Genomic DNA, 24296 nt, shown 5'->3' with positions numbered 1-24296 from the left:
CCATAAATTAAATTGCCACCTGCCGGGGTGGCAGGGTAGGCGCGCTGCCTATCCAGTGTGCGGAACGAACTGAACGTTACAGACGCCAAGCCGCGTCTACTTGCCCGATGCACCACAGCTTTCTCTCTCTAACCAGATTCAGCAGTACTGAAACCGCAGCTAATTTTTCTTGCCGTCTGTGGGGTTTTCTGCACCATCTGCGAGTACGCACACTTGGCATACTAACACATCACACACGCCGCCGTCTTTTCTCGCTAATGCTTTCGCAATTAAACGGAAAGATGAACGCGGGTGCACCCGCTCTTTGCGTGCGCAGCAACTGCTCACCCCGGCGGCGTTCGAGGAGCAGGTGCAACCCGTGCTGCACCGCGCGGCCGAGCAGGAAGAGCGCAAGGAGCGCTCGTGGCGTATGACCGTCATCGTGGGCGTGCCAATAGTGCTGCTGCTGCTGCCGCTGTACATGGGCACCAAGGTAATACCGAGCCGCAGAGGGGGGTGGCCTTCGCTTCTTCTCCAGCGCATATAGTGCACATACTCAAAAGGCGTGAAGGGGCAATCGGCATCGATACGGAACCGCAAGACACCCGTCAGCTATAGGAGCTCCCGGGCCGCACGTTCCTTGGCGCTTCTGGGCATGTTTATGAGCCCTGCACACTGTGAATGTGAACTACCCTCTAAGGGAGTAAACGGTCATCTATAGCGCACTCCCTTCTAGGTGCAAGGTATGCCGCCCAAGTCTCGGGGTAGATTTTGATCCCTACATATGTGGAATGCTGTACTGTTGCCAACGGAGTCATATCCTCACCTCAAAGCATTGTTGAAAGCAGGCGTTTCAACGCGCCACCGGAAGACGAAGTTAATGATCAGAGAAGACTCAAATATCGATTAAAAGCTTGGTAACAGCAAGAACTTCGCACGTGTTGAATAGGTCTGCTTCCATTACCAACCGTAAGTATTTTGTAATTTGAGTGATGGATATCTATACTCCTCGGCCTGGGTAGCATACCCTGCCCTTACTAAATAAGTGCGTGCGATAGAGGGCCGTTTACTTTGTTTTTACTTCGTTGTAGGGTGAATTGGGTTTACTGTGGAGCAGCGGGAACGACATAATTAGACAACGCACAGACGCCCCTACACCGTGAGGGCACCATGCAGAGTTAGTTCACCCGGACCTCCTCACCGCCTGTTTTATCTGTTGCACCTGGGCGCGGGTTACGCGGGACCACGGACTGAAGAGCGAGTTGGTCGAACGTGACGAATCAGCGCACATGTCCCTGAGCCGTCACGATGTTTCACCATCATGTTTGCGGATAACTCATCGAGTTACATAAAATGGCATGCGAAGGTTATTTGTGTCACTGATGACAAAAAGAGATAAACAACCATGCAGAAAATGCATAATGCTCCAGCTAACGGCCCTAAGGTTCGAGGGAAATTGCTATTGCGTTCATCCGGCGAAGAATAGAATAGCGGAGTCGCGAGTACAGGACATTAGAGTTGAATGAATGCAATAACAATTTTTCTCGAACATCACGGCATCAGGCTTGGTGAGCAGAAAGGGTTAGAGTTGTCGCATAATAATAATAATAATAATTGGTTTTTTTGGGGAAAGGAAATGGCGCAGTATCTCTCATATATCTTTGGACACCTGAACCGCGCCGTAAGGGATGGGATAAAGGAGGGAGTGAAAGAAGAAAGGAAGAATAGGTGCCGTAGTGGAGGGCTCCGGCATAATTTCGACCTCCTGGGGATCTTTAACGTGCACTGACATCGCACAGCACACGGGCGCCTTAGCGTTTTTCCTCCATAAAAACGCAGCCGGCGCGGTCGGGTTCGAACCCGGGAACTCCGGATCAGTAGTCGAGCGCCCTAACCACTGAGCCACCGCGGCGGGGTCAAGTTGTCGCATACAAAATGCGTTTTCAGGCAACGCAAGGCGACCAGCCTGGGGCATCTTCTGGGTTGCCGCATCTCGTATCAGCCAAGCCCGCTGCTGTCCAATTTCGATAGAGGCGGAATGTCAGCGCACGTTAAGAACCCCAGGTTGTCTAAATTGTCCGGAGCCTTCCACTACGGCGTCCCTCATAACCTTAGTCACTCTGGGACGTTCAACCAATTAAACCAAACCGAACCGCCCAGGCAAGCATTTGTTGCTGTCACTCTACAATACTACGATTAATTGAGACAGTAGCTCTTAAGCGGACGTTTCGCTAAGGAATCGTCAGTTATTTCACGCGGCGCCATCCTAAACGCTCAATAAAACCGACGACTTATTTATTAACGACGTGTTCACCGGTGAGTAAAAGCGATAAATTTGATTCCTCGTTTGAATTGAGGACATGCCGATGAAGACATTAGCTGTTGTTGATGGACACAATGGCAGAAGTCAGTTGCAGAATTTAAGATCCTTGTAGTAAAGTTTTTGAGCTGGGTATTTTTTATCTGCTTGAGCAGGAATGGGGGAGTTGGGGCAGCTGAAAGAGGAGGCGCCTCGCACCAGTTTTGAGTGTGCCCACACACATGCTCACGCAGGCCGGTTGGTGCGTTTACTGCGTAATGTGGATGTCCATCTACTGGATCACCGAGATCATCCCGCTGCCCGCGACTGCGCTGCTGCCGCTTGCCCTGTTCCCGCTGCTGGGCATCCTCAGCACCGAGCAGGTCACCGCCTTGTATTTCAACGTAAGCACTCGCCGCGTGCCCAGTGATTATGCAGATGATATAGCGATTTGCCCGGTGGCGCTACGCTGTCTTATGACTAAAATGTATTACGATGAGTGATTGAGGTGTGAACATACAATTTATAACGACAGGCTTCTAAATAAGGAATGAAGACACCATGCAACTGTCGATCGAAAGACTAGGATCCCTGCTGCTGTTTGCGCATATAAGCGCGACCAATACCAGTGTTCCTTATTTAGTCCTTTGATCTACCGTTGCACATGTACGTGCAGCAAAGCTTTCTTCTCGCTATTAAATATTTATTTTCGAAACATCATAATTTACAATGGCATATATGCCGTGGCTATTAATTTGGCCGTACAAGAATCACAGCACGACAAGGAAGGCATCTTCTTTTGTCGATTGACAGGACTTTAAAAACTAAAAATATTAATATCAGCCAAATCATGCATTACAAAAGCGAGTCAGTGGAAACAACGATAAAGGTGTACAGTGCGAGTTTATTAGTACTTTAGCTCGACTATTATCCCTCATTTAGCCGTTGTGTGTTTGTATGTTTTATTTGTCCCAAAAGCACTCATGAAAGAGTGAGAGCCCGCACCAAAAAAACCTTGCCGGTTTAAAGTCAGTTCAAAATAAACTAAAAGGAGCTATGCGCTCAAGAAAACAAAAATCAAAACAGGCGCATATTGAATGGAAGTCTGCGGCACGGCAAAGAAAGATAAACTAAAGCTCAACCTAAACGCTATTTTAACTGACAGACCACCTATGATCCCCGATCTGAATTAACATGGAGCTGTCGCCGCTGGCACCCATGCTTCGCGCGCGAACCAAGATTACTGCTCCTCTCGGATGGACATCTACCATCCGGGACAGTGTGCACATAGGGCTACGAAATACAAGTATCTAGGAGCAAACTGTGAACTGCAAATGATGTGTGCAGTTCACAGTTTGCTCCTAGATACTTGTATTTCATAGCCCTATGTGCACACTGTCCCGGATGGTGGATGTCCATCCGAGAGGAGCAGTAATCTTGGTTCGCGCGCGAAGCATGGGTGCCAGCGGCGACAGCTCCATGTTAATTCAGATCGGGGATCATAGGTGGTCTGTCAGTTAAAATAGCGTTTAGGTTGAGCTGCAAATGATGTGTGCCCCGCCGCGGTGGCTCAGTGGTTAGGGCGCTCGACTACTGATCCGGAGTTCCCGGGTTCGAACCCGACCACGGCGGCTGCGTTTTTATGGAGGAAAAACGCTAAGGCGCTCGTGTGCTGTGCGATGTCAGTGCACGTTAAAGATCCCCAGGTGGTCGAAATTATTCCGGAGCCCTCCACTACGGCACCTCTTCTTCCTTTCTTCTTTCACTCCCTCCTTTATCCCTTCCCTTAAGGCGCGGTTCAGGTGTCCAACGATATATGAGACAGATACTGCGCCATTTCCTTTCCCCAAAAACCAATTATTATTAATTATTATTAAATGATGTGTTTTGGTGCATTCCTCTATTGCTCAGTTTGTAAATATTTCACAGGAGCCTTATGTGTGAGCACATAAGCCAAATAAAACGTACTAACAGCAACCACTATATGTACTGTATTCCGACGCACGTGGCTCATGTGGAACAGGCCTACCTGTGTAAAACCACTGACGGTCACCGGGTGAGCGCCGTGCAGTTAATTTATGACAGTTTAGAGTTGTGTAGCATAGGGCGGTCTGCGACCCGCTACCGGCATCCGCTTTTGCGCGCCGTCAGTGCGCACGCGCTGACTGGTCCATCATGAGTGCATTCAGGGCAATCTGCGCATGCACAGCGGCGCCTCGCGCATCACTGGACGGAGGCGTCGCGGCGTTGCTTGAAAGCGCTCCCTTCATGTGCCGTCGAACTATTCCTTAGGTAACTCCTTGCATTTTCTCGCGAGGTTGTCTCGCCGGCGGACGGAAGCGCATGCATGTGTTGAGCGAGGACGTTTCTTGCACAGAGCATCGGCTTCATCATCCTGAGTTCGCTGACTCTGGCCGCTGCCGTGGAGTGCACCAACCTGCACAAGCGCGTGGCACTCAAGTCTCTGCTCGTGTTCGGCATGAGCAAACGCAGGTGATCCGCTCTCTCTAACCCGTCCGAAGTTTGGACAAGAAAACGAGCAACGTAGCATGCGTGTGTATTCCGTAAAATCCAGAAATGTGGCGCAGGAAGGAAAAATATGCGTTTGTGCGCGCATACATAACACGTCATTCAAACAAATTTGCGAAGACTCAGCATATATGCTGAGTCTTCGGGATATTCAGCGCTCTGCACGACTATAGTCGTGCAGAGCGCTGAATATCCCGGGTAGTTGGAAAATGCATAGGGAGCGTGCGAATATGTTCAGAGGGTCTTATAGAGCGTCTTATGGTTGGGTACTTTGCGAGATGTAGCCTCCTGTCAGCTGTGCAGTGAAAGCATCTCGCGGTGCCCGCGGTTGTTTTGAGAACTTCGTGAAGGAGGTGCATTGTTCTAAGGGAGTTATTAATCATCAGCAATAGCCCGAGCGCAGTCATACGACTGCAAAATAATGTTATAAGAATGTGTAGCTTTTATTTCTATAGTCGTATGGTTTCGCTCAGGTGGATGCTAATGATTAATCATGCCCTCACTTCAAATCTAATTCACTTTGAGGGACTACCCTAAACACATCGGACTAGGTTGAGCGGGCGTAATTTGTTTAAAATTTTCTGAAGATTGTTGCAATTTTATCGTACTTAGAACATTTGTGCTTGGAAGGAATAGCCGTCGGCTGTTCACTACTGTAACACGCACGGCGGTTTTTAAGAGTTCCCCAGTTTACGTGGCTGCGCGTGCTCCTGAGCCCTGCAGTGCAATCCTTCTTACCTCCCCAGCGGCAAGGTGAACCTTAGAAAGAAAGAGAGAGAAAAAACTGGTGGTGGTTTATCACTGATTAAACCTGGAGTGACGCGATAGCTACAGCTGGCCGAGTGGAACTTGCTCAGTTGAATTGCAAAGTCAGTCTTTCGTCGCTCCGTTTGGCTGGGCGTTCCTTCTTCATCTTCGTCCCACTTGGCACGGCGCATGCGCACAGCTGTTGCAGCTCGGTTTCGCCGGCGCCGCCGCCGACAGCAGCAGCTGCTCCGCACCACGTGGCTGGTCGCGTGGCCACGTGGCGGTGGCTGCGCCGCCACGATTACGTGCCACCGCCACGCTGAATGCTCGAAATGCTACCGTAATTAAGCTATCGCTACAAAACACAGGGACACCTAATTTCATTATGCTAGCAATGCGATCGCAATAGCAACTGCTGATGCCTTTAGCGTAAGCGACGTCATTTCCGGTCGTGACGTCGCTTTCTTCCAGCCAATGGGAATGCCCCGGTTGGGTGACGTCACCTCCCTTCCGCTAATGGGTGAATTATATTTACCGACAATGCATTTTGGCCCCATGGAATTTCAAATGCTGTCGCATTAAACCTTACCTTCGAGTGATACTATATATAGCTCCGCCACGTGGCGCATCATCAAATGCACTGACCTACCGAGTCTTTAAAGGCACGTGATGAGTTCGGTGAACGATTGGCCCTGTGCACCGTCGGCCTTGCAGGATCGTGTTCGTCATCATGATGGTGAGCATGTTCCTGTCCCTGTGGATCCCCAACACGGCCTCGGCCTCCATCATGGGCCGCATAACGCTGGCCATCGCGGACCAGATGCAGAAGACGGCACACAAGTTCGGCAGAGGTACGCTACAAGTTCTATTGGCATTCCAAAAAGAGTACGCAGTACTCCTCGGTACGCATGCAGTAGCAGCGATGACTGCTGAAGGAGACTTGTTTTTTGCTTAAATATAGTTCACTTGACATTTCATATACAAGTTTGCAGGCTTGGGAGACTTTCTTTGAATTGCCTATTAAAGGGCTATGTCTATTACTTTAATTAATTTTCCACTTCAGTGTACCCGAGTACTGTGTGCGCACTTTGCAGGGTTTCAATTGCGAAAGGAACTCGCCCGTGCCGTGGACAAGGAACAGATGTAAGTCTCGATATTTAACTTGCTCTGACAGGTCGCCCTTCGGAGAAATACCGCCCCGAAGTAGTTTTTGTCAGGTATATTATTTTATGCTGTTTGGCAATTGGCTATGCTGGCCCAACAGTGACATGCTGCGGAACTTCGCTTGCTTCAGCGCGCGAGGAAATTACCGAACAGCAATGAATACGCCCTGGCATCGCCAAACACCCAAACTAAACAACAGCTGGTAGTCGCAACGTAAAACCGCGGAGCTCCGACACACCACATCTACGCGTAAACGTTACAGAGAAAATGGCATTATAGAAGCGCCAATCAAAGATGTGCAGCCGAACTACATCGTAAGAACTCTGCTTAAATGCATGGCGACGTGCTAGGTGACCTGATAATGTTTCCTCTGCCTTATCACTTCGCTTGTTCAACAGAACGTTAGCCAACGGAACATTATGCCTGGTAAACCTTTCCTTTCTCATACTGGCTTACTCGTGACAGACACTGGCAGAGGTGGCGCTGTGTGTGGAGTGAGCCCATTTCGCAGCGATGGCAAAGTGGTTACAGCGTTCGGCTGCTGAGACCAAGGAAGCGGGATCGAATCTTTACTGCGGCGACCGCATTGCGAATGGGGGCGAAGCGCAAAAGACGCTCGCGTGCTGTGCGATGTCGGTGCACGTTAAATAACTGCAGGCGGTCGGAATTAACGCGGAGCTCGCCACTACGGCGCCTTTCACACGTACTCAACGTGTAGCTTCCCACCATACCATACCGACCGTACTATGCCGTACCATACATACCATACCATACCATACCATACATACCATACCATACCATACCATACCATACATTATACCATATCCATTTGCCAGGTGGCGCAGTGCGGTGGTATAGCTTAGGATGCTTCAATGCGAGACGCACGTGGATGAAGGCACGCTTGTATTGCTCGATCGCTGACCGACCACAATGCACAGGGTATCACCCGTGAAGAATTAGGTGTCACTTATGCCCGTATGGGCAGCTCTGTCACGTAGGGGTTCTCGGTTGCCAGATACTACGGCGGGAATGGCACCGCCGCTTGCCCTCTGAGCGTGTTCCCCAAAAATTTACCGTTGTAACAAAACAAACGCGTCTAAACGAGCGTGAGACAGGAGAAAGGTGGTCTGAGAAGAGAGTGTACCTGTCTCTGGCAGAAAGTATAATAAGTGCGAAAGTGTATTTAGTGTTCTTCTGTTTAATAAGGACTCCGCGGTTTTGGCGAGCGTGCGCAGGCGTTCGAGCGAGACTGCCGCGTACGTCCGCAAGATGATGCTGTTGTCGGTGATGTACGCGTGCAACCTGGGAGGCACTGGCTCCCTCATCGGCGCCGCGCCGAATCAGATCCTCAAGAACGTCTTCGACCAGTGAGTGGGAGGCCAAAGAAGCCTCTGTATTCGACACGGGACGGTAAATGAGCAACCTGAGGAAAAATTATTTCTGGTGTGGTGCTTGAACCCGACGGCACTTCCACAACGCCGTCAGAGCTGAACAGGACGTATAAGAGATGGCAGCTATCGGATTTCCTATTCAACTGCAACTTATTATCCATTCAAGTGGATACTAATTTCAGTTATTCCGTCACCTGAATTATGCTTCAGACTGAAAAATTCTCCTAAATATTCGGACTGCAATCGTTGACGGCTTCCGCTATAGGCACGGACAGAGGCCAAGTGCAATGTTTGGTAGGCTCTATGTATAGCTGACTTGCGTTATGGCCTCCATTTGGTGCTGCGATGCGCGAATGAGTATTAGTGTTGCGTGTACTGGCAGGAACCATTAATGAAGCAGATACCAGCTCTATTTTTTTTTTCTAAGTGATCTGCACTGCTTGGATTGACACGGACACAGTTAGCGAAGACGGGCAGGAAAGGTTAAGCGCAGCGCATAACCACCTCTGTCTGAATTCGCTAGGTGTGTTCATGTTAATCCAAGCAGCGCAGCCCTCGTAAACAATGAAGTTCCAATCAACCCGATCCCAAGAACTTCTTATTATACACCACCACTTTCTGACGTAGTCTGACCACTTTCTGGCTTATATTCTGAAGAAGTCAGAAAGCGCATGCCGTTCGCTAGCCGCGTCTCTTATCGAACAGACATGGCGTCGAGAATGGGAGCCTGATCGGAGGATGTGGACGAAGGCACCGCGATTCGAACTAGAGGTTCAGTCTGAGGACGAAGCCGTACAGGCTACGCGATGTGGCTATCATGGGTTGACGCAGTTCGGAGAGAATGGTCGGGGGACACGACTATATAGCCATGGAGAGCTATTTGGCGAAGACTTCAAAAGCGTTTACCGTTCTAATACGCCTTTTATTTTTAAGCATACAGAGCTTTGAACCTGCGGTAACGTAGTTAAATTCGCAAGTTGCAACATTTGACAGTCTTGTTTATTACCAAAACAGAAATCTAAGTGACTATGGTCACAACAGCGTGCAAATCAGCTAGGTATCCAATCTAAATGACGATGGCCAAATATCTTGTTGCTCTGCACCCAATAAAAACATTCCTCCGTGCTGCAGATATTTAATATACGGACGCAGGAGCGAATGCTTTCTCGCACTATTTAGAAAAGTAAGAAACAAACACCATTATTGCTCTCAAACTGACCGTTTAGTGAACTAGTCACGAAAGAGTATCCGCGACGTCACTCGCTGTGAGTGCGTCATTGAAGGCGGCAGCAGTTCTGCGTTTATGTAAAAACTGCTTGTAAGCGGTACTTTTGTATGTGGCCCGCAGCCGCTTTCCTGAGGCGCACGAGCTGACGTACGCCTGGTGGATGCTGCTCAACGTGCCCATCATGGTCGTGCTCGTGGTCCTGTCGTACGCCTACATCCAGTGGAGCATTGAGCGCAAGTGGGTGCCCAGCGTGTCACACACGGATAGCGAACCCTCGGGTATAGTGCTGAGAGCGAACATCGCGATGGAGGAAAAGCTGCATGTGAACGGAAACGAAGGGCTACGTGCAGCGACAGTATACGCTAGGACAAAAATAAAAAAAGTCCATAGTTTGTAAACAATCTCTATCCCTCTCGTCTGTCCTTTTCGCATCAACTGCCTGGCATCAATTGCTTTTTTTTCCCCTGTCAATTGACGGTTAAGTTCCCGGCTTGAACCCGCCATTTGTGCGGCCGCCCACCTCACCTTTTCCTTCCCTTTAAAATAAAACAACTACCGCCACCAAACGTCGGCACCCGACTCTCAGTTGCTGCGTGTCTGAACCGCAGTGTTTAAACTACTGGCATCAAGAGCCCCCCCCCCCCCCCCCCCCCCCTCCGGCATTCCTATAGCCCGAGTCGCTTTGGAACATCGAACGCCACAAATCATAAACCGTATAATAGTATATGCGATATATACCATTGTGACATCATATTAAGAATTGTATCGTATCGCCCTTCATATGTGCACAGTGCGATCGATAAATGTGTGCTTCGTATATCGGCGCTTGAGAATCGGCTTTAGAGTAACGATCAGGTGTCTTCCCGGTTTGCAGCCTGATCGTCTATAACCTCCTGTCGCTTTCGTTTGAAATGACAGGGGCGGAGCCACGATGATGGAGGCCGCTGCCGAAGCCAGGCTCACGGCCGAAGTCACGCGCCGGTACAACGATCTGGGACCGCTGACGTGAGTCGCTCTCTGTCATTATGAGCGAAGTTAACCGCCATCAATGGCGTGGATTTTAAACACACTTGCAGCGTGCGAAGTGCCCAGTGAAATGTGGCCAGTGCTTTTTCTCACCTTTCAGGGTTGAATCACTCTGCTGCAGTGTGCTAAAATGGACTGCACTGAGAATATACAGCCTCTGGTCTAATTGTAGTCTTACATTTCCCCGACTAATCAAAATAACTTGTCACGACCAACAGCACAGCAAAAAGAGATGCAAGCGTTCAATGGCATTCCGATGCGAAACTCCCGAGTCACATGCCCACAGATAACGTATTAACCATTATCGTCATCGTCGTCGCCATCACCACCATAACCGTCAGCCTAACTCCGTTCACCGCAGCACGAAGGCCTCTCCCATATACCCCCAAATTTTGTACTTGCAAACTGCCCGTAGATAGTTAACCGCGGGATCGTAACAACAATAATCGCCACATTGATGAGATGGAGTTCTGATTTGTTTGCTATGAGAAGGCAGTATAGTGATTTCATATGGCGCCATGCTTTCGACATGCAGGTTTGCGGAGTCGATGGTCCTGTTCATACTGGTGCTCGTGGTGCTCCTGCTGCTTACGATGAACCCGCAGATCCTGCCTGGATGGTCCACTCTGTTCCCGCAGCCCAAGTACGGCTCTCGAGTTAAATGCCTCGTATTATACGAGGCAGTGTACGCTTCGCTCTTAGGTGAAAAAGGGAGAAATGGGATGACCGACCATGTTGGTAGTTCATGCTCGACGAAACAGTTTGGAAATACACGGACGAAATAGCAGCTTTTGTGTCGTCCGTACTACTTCTTCGTTCATGTCTTCTCTGCGCTGTTTCGTTAGACACGGAGAAAATCTGAGCCACCTCGTACGATGGACGAGCCACTTCGTCAGCAGCCTGTAATTGTAAAATTCTTCGCAGGCGATGCTACCCCTTCACCCTCCCTGCTCCCGCAGGCTAGACCGAGGACAGCTTTCTTCGAAACCAATTTTCATTTTTTAATTGCGCAGAATCTACGAGCGCGAGTCGGCAGCTTTCATAGACGTGTACATGCCTCGCTCATATGTGAGAACAGAACTCTCGTGGGCGCGCTCGCATAGGCTTCTGTGAGAGCGCAGGCAACGCACTAAGCCATCTGCTAGTGGTGCGTCTTTGTTGCCCTGTGCTGAACATGTTTATTTCTAAATGGTGGTGGTTCACTCGAAGCGACTTTGTTGTTAGTGTACATGCAACATAACTTCACAGAGAATGTGAGTGGTGAAAGAGAAACGAAAAGCAGCCTCTGGCCTTCAAGAAAACGGCAGAGCTGGCAGACCGCGTGCCTTTCTGCCTTTTCGGCAGCTACATCCGGGCACCGGTGCCGCTGGTGCTGGCCTCGGCGGCGCTGTTCATCATCCCGCGCGAACTGGGCACGGACGACACCATCCCCATCCTGACCTGGGCGGAGGTGAACAACCGCGTCTCCTGGGGCACGGTGCTCGTCATCTGCGGCGGCTTGTCGCTCGCCGAGGCGTCCACGGTGGGCACCGCATGCACTCGCAGAGGAAATCTGGTCGAGCAGATTCTATTGGGATGCTACTGGACTCTATAGCTGCGGTGCCTCAGCGCCTGAGGCGTTCAGTTGGCGACCGCGTGGTGGTTGGAGCGAATCCTGACCGCGGCAGCTGCGTTTTAATGGAGGCGGAATGGATAAGGCGGCCGTCTGCAGTGAGATATGTCAGCGCACGTTAGAGAACCCCAGGCAATAGAAATTATTTCCGAGCCCGACACTGCGATGCCCGTTTCTCTGTTCCTTATCTCAGTACCTCCTTCAGTGAATTGGTTTTGATGAAAGGAAAGGGAACACCAACTTTCTCGGGGGGAAGGGATCAAGGAGGGAGTGAAAGAACAAAGGGAGAGAGAGGTGCCATAGTGTAGGGCTCCGGAATAATTTCGACAACCTGGGGATCTTTAACGTGCACTGACGTCGCACAGCAGATGGACATTAGCACAATGTTAGCTATTAGCAGGGCGTACACATGTGCTCTATTTCTGCTCTCACTACTTTTAAACGTCAGCCATATTTTGAAGCGCTTCGTGTTTAGACTGAAGAATGCCACTTTCCGCGCCACTGTTCACGATATAACCAGCCAGCAAGTGATTTCCAGTATTGGCCTTTGCGCGGTTGGGATGGGATTTGATGGCACGGTTTCTTGCATTTGGTCTGTATAACCCTGTATAGCTGGCTCTTCGTGGCCCAACAGGTCAGGAGTAGGATGGCCGTTGCAATAAGGTATATACCATTTTGACTGTATAGCCGTCCCCATCGCACCTCTTTGCCTTTGCCAGGTAGGCCTCGTTTTCCAACTTTGTGTTTGAGCACGTTCTTACAATCCCATTCATCATACCTTTAGCCCTCCCGCCGCGTTAACAGAGATGTACGGTAGAATTCATGCGAATCACGAAAACTCGGAAACGACAAGAATCTGTTTCTGCCCTTTGCTCGTCTCCACAACATCACATACGGTGACCCCGTCACCAATACGGTGACAGATAAGAAGCGAAGCAATCCTAGGGTTTTCATTGAACCGGGCTTAAGAATCAGGTTACAACGCCACCCACTGAGTGCCTCGACGTCGGCGTATAGTTAATAGTGTGCTTTCGTTGTCAATACCTCCGCTCGCGCCTATATTGTATCCCATGACGTGTAAAACTGTTTCTGGACCGTGCTTGAGAAACGATTGGTAAACGTTGCAGTATGAATTCTTTCCAGAAAACGGGCCTGTCCCAGACGCTGGCGACCACGCTGGCCGTCCTCGAGAATGTGCCACGGAAGGTGGTGCTCTCGGCGCTGTGCCTGCTGGCATCGTTCATGAGCGAAGTAGCCAGCAACTCGGCCGTCAGCGCGCTCATGATCCCCGTCGTCATCGAGCTGGTAGGTGGCCGCCATTAGTGTACACCGCAGGGCTTAACTAGCCGCCGTTTTAATTCTTCCCCTTTAGAAATGTCGACTGTTTGAAGGGACACAAACTCCATCCAATTTGCTTTTATTAAAATAAATATTAATGGAATCTATTTTTTATCATTAAAAACAAAAACAGAGAGCAATACAAGTATGGCTCTTTCTCGGCATGTTTATTTTTGTTTGGTAGCAAAAGGCCTATTTGTTGCTGCGAAAATTGGATTTAAAAATGAAGCCTCTTTTTCCCGCCTCTAGATTCAAATTCGTGACATCAAGACAGAAACGGACTCCGTGATCACCGTATGAAGTGAATGTCGGTGTAGTTCGTCTTCGGGGGTCCGCGCGGCAACAACGACAACAAAAAAAAAATCAGCTTAAAACAGCTTTGTTTTCAGTGAAAATAACCTCTCTGTTTCTAAAACGAGCTAATGTTTGGATACAGTCTAACTTCATTTCGCTCTCACTATCCCTTTAATATACTAAACTCGAAATTGGAAGTTCCAATTCATAGCTCTCTGTCAATCCTGGCGGACTCATTCCTTGAGTGACGACTTTGACCGTGAAGAATGGCAGAGTGCGTTATGGTAGCAGGCCATTCTAACGGTGGCGAATGAATGAATGAAAAACTTTTTATTGATTCTCTTAGGGGGGTGGTAGCGGTGGAGGACGAAGTCTACATCTTGAAGCTTGGGTCCTCCTTGGCCGTGGGTGGGCCCCTATTCCAGGGCTCCACTGAGTCGGGCCACCTCGCTTGCGTGCGCTACTAGGGCCCTTTGGACCCCTAGCTCGCAGCTGGTGAGCCGGCTCTCCCATTGCTCCGCACATGGTGTTTTGTGTTTGTGGTATGCACGATTTCTTTCGCACTCCCACGTGATATGGTATAATGTCGGTCGTGCTCCGCACCACGGGCAGTTGGCGCTATACTGTGTGGGGAACATCTTGTTTAGTATGTATAAGTTAGGAAAGGAGCCGGTTTGCAGTCTACGCCATACTCTGGCCTCCTCCTTGGTTAATGCTTTATGCGGTGGGGTATATTGGATTCTTAGCCCCTTGTATAGGTTTAGTAATTCCGAATAGCTGTCCCCACAAGCGACCTGAGACTCCTCCGGGGTTAACGACGTTCCTGCTCGGCTGGTCATTCCTCGAGCTAGGATGTCTGCCCCTTCATTGCCCCTGATCCCCGCGTGACTTGGTATCCAGATTAAACTTTGTGTTTGTCGTTCCTCGGGGAGCGGGGCTCCACCGAGGATTTTGAGCGCCGTACTGCTAATTCTGCCTCGGATATAGTTCCGGCACGCTTCTTGCGAATCTGTTAAAATGTTAAGGGATTTCCCTGTTCTATATCCTTCTCTAGCTGCCAGGGCGACAGCTATCTCCTCTGCCTCCGTTATATCGGACACTTCGGCTGTGAGGCTCGTGATGTGTTCTCCTCGGTTGTTTACGACTACCGCTACGGCGTAGTTTTTGTGTGCTTGGGGGTAGAGGGAGGCGTCTGTATAGACTGTATTGTCTCTGTGCCCCATGTGCCTCTCGTAAAATTCTGCTCTGGCCTGTCTCCTGTCTCCTGTTAACATGGAGGTTTGGGTCCATGTTTCGGGGGATAGGTTGTATGCTTATTTTCTTTCTTAGCGGGTCTGATATTGCGGCCCTACTGTTTTGCGGCTTTTCGATATCCCGACCCAACCTCGTCAGGAGCGCCCTTCCGGTTGTTGTGTTGCTAAGTCTTCGTACTTGTGCCTTGAGCTGGCATTCCCTCAGTTCTTCAAAGGTGTTGCTAACTCCAAGTTGCATGAGCTTGTCATTCGAGGTGTTTCTTGGGAGATGAAGGGCTGTCTTAATTGTACGCCTTCCGGAGTATCGTCTCCGCTTGCTCCTTTTCTGTCTTGATGGTTACGTGGTACGGCAGTGAGTATGTTACCCGGCTGACCACTAGGCTGTTGACCAGCCTGAGTGTGACCTCCTCCTTCATGCCGTATCGCTTGTGGGCTACTCTGCTAATCATTCGGCCCACCTGCTCCGCTGCTTTGCTTAGCAGGCTGAGGGTGTGGCTGCATTTCCGGCTTCCTTGCAGCCACATGCCGAGGATTCTAATCATCTTTTGTTCCGGGATATTCTGGCCCTATAGTTTTACTTCGAGTGGGGCATCCGTAGGGTGTCTGCCTACTCTGAGGAGCTCGGACTTCTCCGTTGAGCATCTGGGTCCCCTTTGTCTTGTATATTCTTCGATGCAGCTGGCAGCCTCTTGTAGTGCCTCTTGCTTCTCTCCCAGTGAGCCTTGGGTGGTCCAGATGGTGATGTCGTCCGCGTACATTGTGTGATTGATCCCCTGGATTCGGCTGAGTTTCTTGGCAAGATTGATCATCGCTATGTTGAAGAGTATTGGCGAGATTACGGAGCCCTGTGGAGTGCCCTTGCTTGGCGTGGAGAAGGTGTCACTCCGTAGGTCTCCTAGGCCTACTGTTGCCGTTCTGTTTGTGAGGAAGCTTCTGACGTAGTCATGAATCTTCTTCCTGCAGTTGGTGGTGTTTAGGCCTTCCATTATAGCGGCGTGGGACACGTTGTCAAAGGCCCCCTTGATATCGACGGCCATGACAACGTTTTCCCCTTGTTTTGGCATGGTTTCCAGTACCTCCTCTTTTAGCTGTAGTAATACGTCTTGGGTTGACAGGTTGGCCCTGAATCCGAACATGGTGTTGGGGTACCATTCTTCGTCTTCTAGGTGCGTTTGTATTCGTCTGTACGGTGGCGAAACTCCACTTAAAAATGTTGACTAGTCCCAGTATCCACATTCCAGGTGCTTGCCGATGGTGGCGCCATCTCGAAGGGGCAAATAAAAGCTGTTGCCATATGTCGCCATCGTCTTCTAAAAGGCGTCCTTTTTTGTAGTGATAGCTACATTACAGTAGTATTTCGAGCTTTCAGCGTGGCGGCGCCACCCTGAGGCTGCGCCGCAACGCTGTCAAGTGGTTGGTCACGTGGTGCGGAGCAGCTGCCGGCGGCGCGGCGCCATGGCTGATCACGCGGTTGGTCACGTGACCAAGTTCCACTCGGCCAGCTGTAGCTATCGCATCACTCCAGGTTTAACCAAAGCTAAACCACCGCCGATTTTTGATTCTTTTATATCTTAATTTATCTGTCGGTCTGTTATGTCTATGCATTTTTATTAATGCATCTGTTTCATTGATTTTGTTGGCAGGTGGTTGTGGGTTTATGAGTTAGCAATTTGAACACAGTTTACGTTATTCACCGCGAACGGCGCGGCAATTCGTAAACACCCAAATTTTGGCCACCTCAAACTGCCGTTTTTTGATACATGGACCTAACTTAAGACATAATCCCAGGTCGACGCTTGGCCAACGGCACGACGCGTTAAACCATCGGTTGCCGGCATTTTAATAAAGGGAATCCTATCCTATCCTAAGGGGAAGTTTCGCAGCTGGAAATATCAAAGAGCTCTAGGCGACAACAGCGCGCGTTCAGGAAGACATGATGCCAAACGTTGGCCTGAACAGGGATTCAGCGGGTGAGGGCGAGCGAGGCTATATGGTGCTTGCACGAAAAAAAAAACAAAAAAAGAAAACGGCAATTTGATAGTCTTGGAATCGGCACAACGTACGTGTCTTAGAACACACTGGCTGATCATACGGGATATACCCAGCGTAGCCTCTAGACAGTGGGTTAAGTCGCATTTTAGTGCTGTTTGTTTTCCGGAACGTCTTTTTCCCTACACCTGCTGCCTTTTAGCGACGATGGTCAGTCAGATAATGAAACGGCTCTTGGGTTTTCTTACTGGTCATGAAAATACAGCTCCTAACTGCTAACACTTTGTGTCTAAGCTCCTTACACAGCTCGCTACGCAGCTTTTTTATTGCTTTAAGCGAGGAAAAAAACATTGGAGCCATGTTCCCCGTACTGGCCACTGCACTGCAGAACACGGCCGTGGCGTCACTCAGAAAATTTTTCTGTGTTCGGTTTACACGAGCGATGGTTTGGAAGCGGGACATCAAATAGATGAATCTTGACTTATCAGTGGAGCAAGCATGCAGTGCAGTTATTGCAATGTTTTCCCAGTAATGATTTGAGTAACACGAGCCGATATAATATTTACCTTCCAGTATACTTATTCTGAGCGTTCTTGTTTTGCACGAACTAATAAAGAAAGGTCCCCGCGTTCCCTCCCGCCTGTCCCCCTCGATGCTTCGTGCAATCTTTTCCGTGCTTTGCGCCGCAGTCTGATTGAAAACGGAAGCATGGGCTGAAGAGCAACTGATGTCACTACTTTCGCGGCTCTTAAAGCAGTTGACGCCGGCGTCATTGATAATGGGAATAAACTGCGGTGGTTGCACTGCACTTTCTTTGTTAGCGAACACTTCTGTGTATCTGGGTAAGATGTAGCTGTAGCGAGAACAGTGGTGAGGGATCGGTGTGAAATGATATAAAGCACGTGCGCCTTTCACAAACATATAGCTATTGCAAACCTCCGATTAAGTTGGGCGTCTTTTTCTTCAACAGTGCTTCCTGGAACACAAAGGACCTCAATACCCTTTGTTAGTTTTGCCCATGTGAACAGCATTGAGCCCGCGCCTGTCGGGTCGGCAGCTGAGCACCATAACCACTGAGACAACCGCGAGGCGGGTGGTAGCAAAAGGATGTCGTGGCGGGCATTTCGACCATGTAGTTCTTACTGTTATCAGCATCACAAAATATAGTTCAGTGCTATTGCGCTTGCGTATTATCAAAGAGGGGTTTTCATTATCGTTTTTACCAATCCTTAAGCTGTTTAGTCTTGAAAGTGGGGTACTAGCATAGTCATACATTGTTGATAACGCGAGGCGACTGAATGTTGAAGCGGCAGCAACCGGTGCTACAATGAAAACGCGCTGCTATTATAGCCAAGGCTCTTCGCTTCGTGCGGGTGTTCCAGCATTGCACGTCGCGTCGCGAGGAACGTAGCCTCATGAAATCACTGTTTCATATATGGCTCAAGTTATTCTTCTAGCCTTGGGATAACTGAAATGGGATAAACTCACCTCCACGACGATTTTCGAAGGCCGCAGATTGACTTGCTTGCATAGGTTCTTGTGTTGTCTCCATCACCACAGCCAAAGTCACGAATTAGCTGATGTCTTACGCACAGCGCGTAGCCTACTAAAGCCACCTTGCTGTCGCTATCGCAACACCGCATTTGAGCTGCCTAGCGATCGGCCCACGTATATAGCTGTTGGGAGGACAGTTTCGTTTCCCTTCGTCATGCGTACTCAGCCACTATAGCGATTAAGCCGTCGCGACGCTAGTCTTGGCGCTACCCCGGAACACTCTTATCTCTTGCTGCAGCGCGCTTCCCGGCAGCGTATGGCTTTTGGGAACCGGCGAAAGCGTACCAAGCAGCAATGGTGGCACGTGGCAGCCATCGCTCGAGGTACAGCGCTGAACTTCAAGAATTTTTTCTTGCTTAAAATAAACAAAGAAAGTTTCAATGAAATACACCGAGAAAAATTGGAATGAAACTAGATATCAATCAGCCACATTTCATATTTTTGCTAGGAATGCCTCTCTACGAAATTTATGACCGAAAATGCTGTCGAACACATTTTTTCCAACTTCGACATTTTTTTTCTTAAACTATTTAATGAGATAGTACATATTGTAAAGAGGCGCCGAAACATATGATGTTGCTCACAAAAGCCGCGAAAGGGTATAAAAATTAGCAAAACTATAAAAATTAGCAAAGCTATGTTTCTTAGGGAAAAATAATAAAACAACACACAAACTTTGAACAAAACATTATTTTTCTGCGCGAGAAAAACCACAATGCGCATGCACTATATTTAAATACATTTCGAGCGCAAAACTAAAATATTTTATATTTTCTAATTTTCTCAGTGGGACCAACTTTTGCACTCCTCTGAGAAATCCAAAGGGCTGTCACGTGACCAGCAATTTTTTCCCCAAAGTTATTCAGGGAAATTACTTTAGGACGTTCAATAAAGTGCCTCGAATTTCAGGGACGAGATCAACGGGGGTCGAGTGCGAACTCTGGTGCATTTGGTATGGAAGGAGCCAACAGCGAGCTACTGGTAAAATGCCAAAAGAAATACAGCTTGTCGACTCATTGTGCGGGCTACCTCTCGCACCAAGCCCAAGGGAGGAAGAGCAGGCGCTTCCAGACGAGCACCCCTTAAAACGCGAAATGGACGCGCCATGATCAGACCGATAGTTCATTCTGGTGACGCAGCCATGCATTTGAGCCAGCTGCTGCGCGTCCTGGGCACTTCTGTCCCAAGACGTTACTCGGCCCAGAGCCGAGGCTCGCGCCGGTGTTGTCGACGGAAGAATGAAAACTCAACTCGATAAAGGCCGCGTTTGGGCGAGTTGGTTTTCCATGCTGAACGTAAAAGTGCAAGAAACAAGGACATAGGATAAGACAGACAACACGAGCAGCGCTCACTTCCAACTGATTTTATTACATGCATGAAAAGGAATTTTATATTATCGATAATGCCTGCAAGGCATTACCACGGAGTGGTGAAAGATAGATAACAGTCACCGAGCGACACACTTGAAAGATGTAAGATAGGACATCTCTTTTTGTGACAGCAGAATTGACGGAGAACTTACGCAGTCATCGCCAACTCGCGCTATCTCCAAAGCCTCAACAATTTCCCCCGTAAATTGACATTTACTTAACTCGGTTGCACACTGAACAAACGGCCCCTTTTCTGGCGCAGGCGGTGATTACGGATAACCACCCCCTGTACTACGCGCTGCCGGTGACCGTGTGCTGCTCCTTCGCGTTCATGCTGCCTGCTGCCACGCCCACCAATGCCATCGTCTACCACGAAGCGCACATAACGCCGCGGGAGATGGTACGATACTCTAGAGCCGCATGAGACCCAGTGGTCCTTGCTTGTACGGGCGGGATTTTGGGAAGGATCTGCATTCTGGGCAAAAACAGAACGTCAACCTTATTATATATTGGACGCACAAACGTGTGTAAAGCTGCAGTACTGGGTTACAATATGACGCTTCTAGATACTTAAAGAAACTTTCGCGAAAGGCACTTCACACAATATAAATACGAGAATGGTAAGATCAATAGTCACCTGCGGAAAAATATGATGTAAAATTTTATAATACAATATGTATAAGGGAAATAAGATTTCTTAATAAGTCGTATACATGCATGCAATGCCATTGTACAATTGTTCAAACAAACAATTATGACCGGTTAGAAAGAAAACTGCTCAGAGGTTAAGAATTTATATTCTAGGGGAACATATCCAATTCCCAGATCGCCTGCGGGAGAAAGTAATAACGAAAAGTGTCACTATGAAATGTGTACTCTACTATATGCCGTGAATGTTTTTTTCTGGCATTCCTTTATGTGGAGGAACTAAGTAAAGCGCAGAATCTATGTTTAGTGCACCGTTTAAGAGAAGAAAGACGAACTTGAGGCGCGAGATTCGAGCGCGGTTATGGCGAGACTTGCTTTGCTTAAGAGTTCAGTTGGAGGGTCGTTACGTATGCGAACTCACTGATCGGTTTTCGTAGTCGCCTGATAAGATTACCACTTTGCTGAACGCCAGCAAGCGTACAGGGTTCGTCAAATGTTCCTAGGCTGCAGGTCTTGCTCTGGCAGTGTATTCTGGCACTTACTATACCCAGAATTTTTGAACAAAAACATTTTTGAACGGTAATCCATTTATGGACGCAGTTTTTTCATATAATGTAAGATTTCACTATAACAGTCAACATGTCTGCAGATCACCAGACAGCAGTCTTTAATTTTTTCTATTAACGTTTTTACTGTTGTCAAAAGCGTTCCCTACTGGTTTTCTGTGGCAGTATTAATTCTGTTCGATGCGATCGCTGGAAACACTTCTAAAGAAAGATTTTGCTACATATCAGAAGAGATCCGCAGCGGTAGCCATGTGATTGAGCATCCGCCTCGCATGCGGGAGGTGCGGGTTTCGATCCTCAGGGCCGCCGGGTACCCACCGGTGACACAGTGGGTAGAAGCTTTCCCCTGGTCTGGTGGTCGGCTTCTTTAGGGTGAAATTCTTGGGAAATGGGTCTTTGACCCCACCTTGAGAAATGGAAAATACCTTTGCCATGGCGCTCTTTGGCTGTAGATGCTCATGCGCCATAAAAATCCATCATCATCATATCAAAAGAATGAACCATGACCTTCATTATTACCGTAAAATTATCGTACAATTTTCCAATTTTCAAAATTTCCATCCGAAATTGCTGGACATGAGAGTGCTATGAAGCTGCCAAGGTTTTCAGAGGTGAGGATGATATTTTCTTCTACTCCCTACAGAAATTTTAAGACCTGGAGGCGCCGTAGATGCCCCGCTAAACAGATCAAAAGCAGACCATGTGGTCTCGAAACTTTTGACGCACCCCGCAACAAATAATTATCGAGAGTGTGTGTACGTCTTTCGCGTAGGCTCGTCCGGGCATCCTGATGAACCTGATGACTGTGGCGGGTGAGATAATCTCCGTCCTGGTGGTCGGCGAGTACCTGCTCGACCTCAGCGTGGTGCCCTGGTGGGCCAAGGAGAGCGCCGGCGCCATCGTCATCGGCAACAAGAACCGCAGCCTCGGCGCGCGCCGCGCCGTGGCCGCCTGGACGACGAGGACGCCGGCACCGTTCCTTCCGCACCCGTAGCACGTGCACACGGGACGCCCGCCCCGAGCACCGACCCCTGGCATACATTTGCTCACTTCCATATGTGTGTCCCGACAAGGACTCTGTATTAAGAATAAAGAGATATCTCATGACATATGCGGGGTTCGATCCCCAGTGCCGCCGGGTACCCACCGGTGATAGAATGGGTACAAGTTTTCCCCTGCTTGATGCTCGGCTTATTCAGGGTGAAATGCTTGGGAAATGGGTCTTTGACCCCACCTTGGCGCTCTTTGGCAACAGATGCCCTTGCGCCATAAATATTCATCATCATCATGAGATATGCGGTGAAAGTGAGAAAGGCTAGCCTGGAACTAAAACCAGATGTCACAAATGCATTGCAAAGCGCACATTCACTTGACACTACTCGGATATTGCTGAGGGATGTTTATTTATGAATAGTCGAGACGCGAGAGATGCTCCACTTCGGATGGTGTTACTTGATTGCGAGGAATAATGTTGTATGACACTTTCTGTGCCGTCCGGGTTACATTTGAACATATGCCATGACATGGAGGTGGCCTTCAGGGCAAATTTGTTTTGGATGCGTTGTGTGATGGAAAACGTGCATTAGTCGTTAACCTTACGATGGAAGGACAACCTCGTCAAACTTCCCAAGCAGCGTACCCCGTATACCTTGCTCGGTTTTGTGTTTTTAACCAGTATCTGGGCGTAAATTTTTTGTGCTTAGAAGGCGTAACGCTGTAACAAGTCGCAGTTGTGGTACTTGAAAACTAAACATTTCGAAAGAATTGCCTGCCTGGTTGGGCTTGATAACTTATAGTAAACTGTGACACATTTGCAACCAATACTTTGGTAATTTGAAACAACGTTTTGGAGCCGGCTCGGCCCCTCCTTCAGGGACGAGTGAGGGCTCTGGCTAGCGTTTAATAACTATAGCCTATAGCACCCATAGCCACATCCACAACACCCAGCCCCTGTCCCTAGCGTTTGACAACCACAGCCCACAGCCCACAGCCTCCACAGCCACAGCCCCCAGCCACCGCTGAAGTAGGAGCCGAAGCGGCTCCGAAACGTTGGATTTAAAGTTTAAAAAGTTTTTTTAGAGATGTGTCACAATTTACTATAAACGCCGCCGCGGTGGCTCAATGGTTATGGCGCTCGGCTGCCGACCCATAAGACGTGCGTTCGATCCCGGCTACGGCGGTCGAATTTCGATGAAGGCGAAATTACTATGAAATTTAAATGATCACAGAAGTGAAAAAAAAAACGGCAAAACAAGGAATCAAAGCTAAAGGCAGTAACAGTGAAATAACTCTCAATAAAATCAGTTTAGAAGTCTGTCATGCACAGAAAATAAAATCCTGTAGCCTGTAAAGGAGAGAAGCCCTCGACGAACATTTGATCAACGTAAAACCATGCAAATCATTCTAGCACCACGTTGATCACTACAGATAACCATACAAAAAATCACTCTGTGTCGTGCAAAAAAATCGATAAAATATGCCTCAAGCACTTCTAGATTTGTTCTATCTTTCGCTTTTAATAATTCAACGAGTTACGTGCACTAGAGAGGTTGCTTTACCTGCAAGCTCTCGAAAGCTCATGAATTTTGGCGCGATGTAGCCAAAAGTTGTTTGGCTACAGCCCTGAAGGTAACCGCGTTTTAAAAATTCTAATAACTGATATGGATGTTACTTATGGTGTACACGCTTCTCAATAATTAAGCAGGCTAACTGTAGTAGTTAAAAAGTTAGCTGTTCGACATCAGTTAACCAGACTGCAAGTTAGCACATTTTATCTGTATTCTGATGTACTACACCGCTGACATTGTTATGCCGAAAAAAGCGCGCTTCTAACTCAAAAAGCCTATTAAAAAAAATCTGTAAAGTCTTAGATGAAACAAACTATTGGAACTCCGGAATGAGCTACCAATTAACGTCGCGTCCATTGTTGATTTTGATGCATTTCGTGCGTACCTTCTGCATATACCTGTAGTTTTGTATTGTGTTCACTGTGTGTATCAACTGTAGAGCCCTCCGTTTCCTTCCCCTTCCCCCTCCCATGTAATACCACTTAGTGGCTCTTTAAGGGTGTTATAAATGAAGTGCTTTTGTTACCTAGTATCCGTCGCCTCTTGTCTTCGCGTTCGCCGTGAACAATTACGTTTGACCAGACGTTTGACCAGAAAGAGGTGCTTGTTGTGAGTGTGACAGCAAGCGTTCAGTCACGCTGAACTCACGAAGGGAACACGTGATCTTTTTGCAACAGTGCTTACGCTCCAAGGGTTAATGCCCGCATAAAACAGAGGGAGGCATGCTACCGGGAAATCTGGA

At 48.6% G+C, this 24296-nt stretch overlaps 2 protein-coding genes across 2 annotated transcripts in view; both read left to right on the top strand.

The window, feature by feature from the left end:
- LOC144119549 (Na(+)/dicarboxylate cotransporter 3-like) overlaps nt 1-6566 on the top strand; it is a 7894-nt gene extending 1328 nt beyond the window's left edge. Inside the window, exons 2-6 of the mRNA XM_077652131.1 lie at nt 317-472; nt 2533-2682; nt 4656-4771; nt 6269-6405; nt 6547-6566. Coding sequence (XP_077508257.1) covers nt 317-472; nt 2533-2682; nt 4656-4771; nt 6269-6405; nt 6547-6566 — 579 coding nt within the window. The remainder of the gene's footprint in view (nt 1-316; nt 473-2532; nt 2683-4655; nt 4772-6268; nt 6406-6546) is intronic.
- A 2571-nt stretch (nt 6567-9137) lies between these two features.
- Nucleotides 9138-22017, top strand: LOC144119547 (Na(+)/dicarboxylate cotransporter 3-like). Its single transcript, XM_077652130.1, has 8 exons — nt 9138-9166; nt 9458-9574; nt 10256-10342; nt 10899-11006; nt 11708-11885; nt 13119-13280; nt 20036-20173; nt 21760-22017. Exons 1-8 carry the CDS (start codon nt 9138-9140, stop codon nt 21979-21981), a joined length of 1041 nt encoding a protein of 346 aa, XP_077508256.1. The 3' UTR covers nt 21982-22017.
- Nucleotides 22018-24296: the final 2279 nt, after the last annotated feature.

The sequence above is a fragment of the Amblyomma americanum genome, chromosome 2 (assembly GCF_052857255.1).
Source record: "Amblyomma americanum isolate KBUSLIRL-KWMA chromosome 2, ASM5285725v1, whole genome shotgun sequence".
NCBI classification, from domain to species: domain Eukaryota; kingdom Metazoa; phylum Arthropoda; class Arachnida; order Ixodida; family Ixodidae; genus Amblyomma; species Amblyomma americanum.
The sequence above is the reverse complement of the archived record's forward strand: the minus strand, read 5'-3'. Positions and strand labels throughout refer to the sequence as shown.

What these genes read in the sequence shown, in the direction of transcription:
- LOC144119547 (XM_077652130.1), top strand. Translation starts at nt 9,138, where the DNA reads ATGGTCACAACAGCGTGCAAATCAGCTAG. An exon ending in ACTCTGTTCCCGCAGCCCAA is followed by an intron (nt 11,007 to 11,707) that starts GTACGGCTCTCG and finishes CCTTTTCGGCAG; the next exon opens with CTACATCCGGGCACCGGTGC. An exon ending in ACATAACGCCGCGGGAGATG is followed by an intron (nt 20,174 to 21,759) that starts GTACGATACTCT and finishes TCTTTCGCGTAG; the next exon opens with GCTCGTCCGGGCATCCTGAT.